Source organism: Anarrhichthys ocellatus, unplaced genomic scaffold (assembly GCF_004355925.1).
Source record: "Anarrhichthys ocellatus isolate YVR2014 unplaced genomic scaffold, GSC_Weel_1.0 scaffold14, whole genome shotgun sequence".
NCBI lineage: Eukaryota > Metazoa > Chordata > Actinopteri > Perciformes > Anarhichadidae > Anarrhichthys > Anarrhichthys ocellatus.
Window position 1 is genome coordinate 5371786 of NW_022280044.1, and position 6876 is coordinate 5378661.

Consider the following 6876-nt stretch of genomic DNA (forward strand, 5'->3'; position numbering starts at 1 on the left):
TGTGCGGGTGGGGGGTGGGGGGAGGACGCCCGACCCCCCCCCCCCCCCCCCCCCCGGGTATCACTGACACCGTTTCTCCCTCACACACACACCATCCAGTCACACACACACAGTTGCCGGGAGGCAGCATGCTGTCCATGTGGCCTGTGGAGAATCATTACTCAGCAGTGCAGACTAAAGAGCTGAGAGTGAACTTCCTTTTTGAATGGTCGGGCTTCCTCTCCCCCACCCCCACCCACACACACACACACCCACACCCACACACACACGACAGTAGCTGGAAGTTGTGTCGTATGTTTTCTTGGAAACGTGCGTTGTGTTTCTACTGAATAAGAGCGATTCAGAGCCAGCTGTCACTCTCTAGTGTTAGTGTGCAGGTTGATACCGTACTGTCCAGTGACGCAAGCCGTATCCGTCTTCAGTTATAGTTTGAATCTCTTTTCTCTAAAGGCAGCGGATGTTTGGTATTGTGTCTTAATGGCTAACTTTAATAACTACAGCAGCAGTTTATGATTATATTCATTATAGATCGGGCCTGCTCTGCAGATTGTTTCCTCGATTAATTGTTTAATCTATGAAATGACAATACATATTGAGAAAAAACGAGGCTTATCGCCACAACTTGATAGAAAACAGAAACAGCAAATCCTCACATTTGGATGAACTGGAAGCAGGAAATGTTTAGCATTGCTTTCACAATAACTCAACAATTAATTAGTTAAAGAATGAATCTATCACCAAACTATCAACAGTTGCAGATAAACTTATTTCATCACACGTGACATGGAAAAGCATCAAATCTACATATTTGATAAAAAACAGAAGATGTGCAGAGGGATGAAATGATTACTCCGTTCATTTATTGATGAACATGTTTCTTTATATAATCAAAACAAAAACAAAAATCTTTAATTCTAGTTACTTAACTTTGATAATGTCTTGCTTTTTTAAGTTGTGCGATAATAAACTAAATATCTTTGGACTGTTAGTCGGCGAAACAAGACATTCAAAGACTTTACGATATCGTGATAGTGAGAACTTGTTAGACATTTATGGACCAATTAATACTGAAATAAATCATTGGTTGCAGCCCTTGTTGTCAATTAATATTTGAACACCTTTTGTCTTTGTGATGACTTCAAATCTCACGGCAAAAAAAATGATTTTTTTTTTAAATCCTACTCTAGTGTGAAGGACTTTGCTTCCAGTATACACATTCCCAGTGTGATCTCACATAAAAAGTGTCCGGTATATCTTCAAATGACAAAGTTAGCGAAGCTTTGTTGTGTTACATAAAAGCACAACGGTCCGTTCGATGCTTTAATTAGCTTTACTTTTGAATAACAATGCAGAGACAGGCAAGGTGTTTGCTGTTAAATATATTCCATATATTACTTGTTTGACACAGTGAAGCTGTCATGAAAGTGTTTATTTGGTTGCTACTTCTATTTGTTTGCTACTTTCCCCAATTTGTGGCGGGGCTTCCCTTGTACATCAACAGCGGTGCGTCTATTAGCAGCAGTCGCTTTTTGCCGTTTTTCATTATGTTTTTCAACTGTTGGGACTTTCTCAAAAGAAATGTTTCTAAAGTGTCTTCGATTATGATTTAATTCTAACTCAATTTGTGAAGTCGGCGTTGCGGCGCTGAGGGGGCATCCCTAATGGCTCGCTCTCATGCGTGAGGCGGAGGAAACACCTGGCGTTATAGCATCCAAAACAACCCACGTCAGAGGATATTTGTTTGTGTGCGAGGCGTAGTAAAAAAAAAAAAAAAAGCATAATATTAGCCCTCGCCCACCACCCAATTAACACCATTAATCCATCTTCAGCAGGTGGCCCCGGGCAGGTGAACGGCTCCATAAAAGCCATCCATCGAATGATTACCAGCGATATATCCGCCAATTAAAAAAAAGGCAGACCGTGCCGCTGTTAATGAACGGAGAGTCGAAGCGTTTAATGAACTTGGCTAAAAGATGGCCGGTAGCCCTCATCACAGACAGAGTCTCTCCACTGTTTGCAGTCAAACATCAAACACACAAGACAACAGTGTGGAAACTTTTCCCTTCAGCGCTCTGTCCATGTGAGAGAGAGAGGCCCTTACCTCACGGTACCAGGTTCGGGATTATATCCATTTAAAGTAATGTGTTCTCTGGACCGGCACTGGAGACAGAACCCCCCCCCCAGAAGCCAACTACAAACTGCTCTAACACTGTTTTAACTTGAGCATGTGCGCTTTAATGGGAATACAGAGCTGATACTGACACAATCTGTCACCTACAGCAAGCCAGAGTTATTTAAATACTCTCTACAACATTTAGACGTCACAGCAAAGATGAGAAAGTTGCCGACTCTAGTTTGACGCCTGAAATACAAAAGACACGTGTCGTCATTGTTTACCAGAAGTAAAGATTAAGACTACACACATGCTTGTGTACTTTATCCAGTGAGATGACTGTTGGTCCACATCCAGAGCTGACAGTTAAGAAATGAAACAAACTAAACATTATATGAGCAACTTATTCTATTCAACTGATTCTAATAAGCTAATGACTCCCATTTATTAACTAAAATCTGTTAATTAAATGAATTATATGATTAAAACAAATCATTAGCAATAACACGTAGGACGATAACCTGTGTGATTAGGGTTTGGGTTCAATATGGGTATTGTAGGCTTGACCATTGGTGCTTTAAATAAATATTTACACTAAGAGACTTTTGATAGATAATCATCAGTAATGTGGATATAACGAGTAAGGGTTACAGTCTGGTAAGTTTAGAAAATGACAGGAAAAGACAACACGTATGCTAGATTACGATATCCATACTTAAGACAATGTCTAGTCTCATACCATAATGTGATACTGATATATTGCCCAGTCCTACTTGTGGTCATCTCAGTAGTGTCCCAAAGAAAACATGGCTTGAACTGTGGTCCAAAAGAAGTGCATAATAGGTCATATTGACTGAAGTGATGTCAAATAAAATCCACTCCACCGCCTGAAAATAGATAGAAGCTTCATCTGCACAAAGCGAGATGCTGTCCATTTATCCGGTTTATCTAAATTAAAGCCGAGTGGACACTTCTCTGCAGACAGGAGGTGACAAATTGAAACAAAAAAGAGAAATCCAACGTTCCTCAAAACAGCGGTGAGCGGGACCACAGAAGAAGACATTTCTCATCCCTTTTGGTAAATTATTTTGAAGAAATCGCTCATCATATACAGTCCACAGTTTACTTTGTTGTGGAGCAGCAATCAACATGTGTGAATAAGTTGCACCTCAGAGTTTACAGCAACATGTGGAGGTGTCACTTCTCCAGATAAACAGTCCGTTGATGAGGAGGACCTCTCTTTCGTAGCAAAGCGATGCACGTGTACCATCTTGCAGGAATAAAACAATATATATCAATATTTTACTGTGGATCGGGAAAAAATAACATTACCGGGATAAACGTGAATCGTGTCAGAGGAGACGTGATAAAGCTGTGTCGCTCACTAACGTGGTAGAGAAATAAAAGAGTTGTCATGTAAGCTACTGTAACCTGCCGGAAAAGAAAGAAGAAGAAGCTGTCACACTCTGCTGACACCTCGGTTGCTTGTAAACACAACTGTAGCCAGACCAGCCCTCTCACGTGGCCACGAGATACCGGAGAGCGCGCGCACAAGTCTCCGCAACTCCCGATCTGGAAACAGTGGAGAACACGGTTGTACAACGAGGCTGCGTGGCCACACCTACTCTATGTGCTGTACCAGAGTCAGCCGACTTGAACGAGCGCTGCACACAGTGTACCCAACAGCCAAGAAAGAAAAAGAAACTTGAGGAGCATGTCTGAGGTCAGCAGCTAATACATTAAAAAAATGACAGCAGACATGTGATTCAGTGTACGAGAGAGCTGCTCAAATAAAAACAATGGTGGAGCTTCATGAGTACAGTCATCATGCAAATTACTGCAGTGGGTGGAACTGAACAAAATGTGTTCTCAAAACGCTTTAAATAGACACAACCTGCGTGCTTTTATTCTGAAATAAATACTTCTGGCGTGTATTCCCGTTGATATCGGAGAACATCAAAGATTATCCACACACACAAAAAAAAAAAAAAAAATATATATATATATATATATATATATATATATATATATATATTCTAAGATTGCATAAATATTATTTTTTTTCAAAATGGATAAAATACACGGTGTGTCTCTATGTTGTCTCGACACGGTGGAGGGACACATAAACTGGGCTGTGTGTGTTTCTTTTCTGCAGCCTTCCATTAGATGCAATTATAAATGGCCAAGAGCAGAGAGGGATGGGGAGCCAATCAGATCTCGGCTCGCATGTCAACCTAAGACCAACTGTCTCCTGGCTCTGACAGCAGGATTTTTACCTCCATAATTCAAATCCCAAAGCAAAAGGCAATCTGCACAACTTCCAAACCCAGCGGGGCCCTTGTGTTTACAAAGCCGGCACATGGAGGCAAAGGGGGGGAGGGAAAGGGCAGAACCGAGTCAAACCGAGCCACAATGAATGAAGGAAGAAACACCTCACAATCACACTTTTGATCCGAGTAAACACTTATAGCACGGATGCAATTGTTGCCATTCACTGGACTGTGACACAACGGCGGCGGGTTTTGTTTTTTTTAACCGATAAGAGGGGGTCTATTTTCTTAATGATTATGCAAAATGCTATTTTAACGGCGGTCATTTTCATCTTGTTTATAGCAATGACAGCTGTTGACACAACTTCGATAGCACAACACACACACACACACCCCAAAAAAAGAAGCTGTTCGCTCACAAAAACATACAACTTTACACAGCACTTTAAATCTACAAGGAGGCTGAAGAAGCACTGCGAAGATGTATCGCTTTATCTCCCTCTACACACACACACACACACTTTCTCCCCACAAACTCCTGCTCTACTTAGTCAAACTCTGGCCCTGTTACCCAGCAGGGACACACACTCACACACTAATGCCAACAACTCGGGAAGTTGCTTCTAACAGAATATGTGGCTTCTTTCTCTTGTCTAAAGACACTGTTTGCAGGGGGGGGGGTGGTATTGGGAGAAAGAGAGAGAGAGGCAGCCATTTTAGAGCTTCTTAGCTACATAGACAATGGCTGGTCCAGCGCAATATGCAACTCTACTGTGCTTTCTCCGAGCTATTTTGGTGGGTTTAACTCAGTCGAAGTGTGTCCGTGCAGTAAGTGGAGTTTACCTGGTTTCTGCTGGGAGGTTGTCCAGTGTTTCCCGGGCTCATGGGAGGCTGGTGGTGGGCCCTTTGTTGTTGCCAACCCGGATGGACCCCACCATACTGACTGCTGCCCATGTCTCCTGCACCCTTGCCGGCGGCCCCTTCCTGATTGTTATAGTCTCCTTGCGGGTAATTCGGGTAGCTCCTCGCGGAGCTCGGGGACGTCAAAAGCTGATTTAAAGTCGGCGTGGACGTGGGTTGCTGTGTCCCCACGTTATACCTCTGATTGTTGTAAGAGGCAGCCATAGCGGTGGTTCCTCCTGCTGGCTGCTGCTTGCCTGGCTGCCCCCCAGCCGCCGGGGGCTGGTTGTTACGCGGGGCGTTCATGGCCCCGTATCCTTGGCCCTGGTAAGAAGAAGAAGAAGAGGAAGAAGTCCTGTTCTGGAACGGGCTGTAGTTGTTATAGTGGTTCGGGTAGCCGTGCTCGTGCGAATTGGGGTTCGGGTACGGGTCCATCATGCCCGGCCCCGATGCAGCTGCCATGCCAGGGCTTTGTTGTCCGCCATGTTGATGAAAAGGGGCCCGGCTGTAGTGCTGGTTGTAACCGTAAGGAGGTGGAGGAAAGGGGCCCTGGTGGTGGTGGTGTCCCATTCCGGGATGGTTATTCCCTTCGCCTGAATCATTCTGATTATTATTATTTACCCTGGGCACATTCCCGTTGCCGTTCTTCATGTCCGGATCCCCTCCTCCTCCACCACCACCACCACCAGCATCGGTCCCGTCCTGCAGCTCCTTCTGGCCGGGAGATCCGCCGTCAGGTCCCGGTTCCTTATTTTCATGCTGTTTCTCTCCCGGTACCGACTCCTCCTGCGGGTCCCGATCCGGCTTTTTGAGTTCGGATGGCGGGCTAGTGTTGAGAGTGGCGACGCTAGCGACCTGAGCGGCCATGATATCGCTCTCTCTCTCGCTCTCTCTCTCTCTCCTCCACTCTCTCTCTAGCTCGCTCTCAGCACGGCGACTCACTCACAATCAAACTCCGAATAACCATTGAATATAAATACAATTATACTTGTAACAACGTACCCTGTACTGTCCCGGTTCATTCCCCCCTTTGCCCTCCGCCCGGACCGGTATCCGGTAATCCACCGCGACTCCGTTTAAAACTTAAAACAGAGAGGGGAAAGTTTGTGAAAAGAAAAAATATATAAATACAGAGCCAGGGAAATGAATTTTTTTCGCCGACACAAGTGAGTGTGTGTATTGGAGGGGGGGGGGGGGTTCTGTTACAGAACGAGAGCGCGAGCTAGAAATCAACCAAACCAGCACGAGGCTCCGCGAGACACAGCCATCTTACCGACCTGTCGGGAGAAAACGAAAACCCGGAGCGGAGTACACGGTGAAAACTGGATCCGGACTATCCAATAACAACATTGTTTATACCCAAAGAAGAGCCATTATTGTATGTCTAATGCGCTTTAAACTGAGCTACAAAAGCCCTGTTGTTAATATAAAGTACTGTTATATTAAGTGTTGCATTTAGGGGAATAAATATATAAAAACACATGCCTAGTGTCTATAATGTATGCTTGTATGCAACTACATGATGCAATTTGCTTTTGTATACACTTAGTAAGATATCCTAAGAAGTAAAAAGACATATTTAACTTCAGTTTA

The 6876-nt window shown here is 44.1% G+C and overlaps 1 protein-coding gene across 1 annotated transcript in view; it reads right to left on the reverse strand.

The window, feature by feature from the left end:
* arid1ab (AT-rich interactive domain 1Ab) overlaps positions 1–6437 on the reverse strand; it is a 52565-nt gene extending 46128 nt beyond the window's left edge. The window contains 1 exon segment of the mRNA XM_031853729.1: positions 5227–6437. Coding sequence (XP_031709589.1) covers positions 5227–6150 — 924 coding nt within the window. The 5' untranslated portion in view covers positions 6151–6437.
* Between the last annotated feature and the right edge of the window lie 439 nt (positions 6438–6876).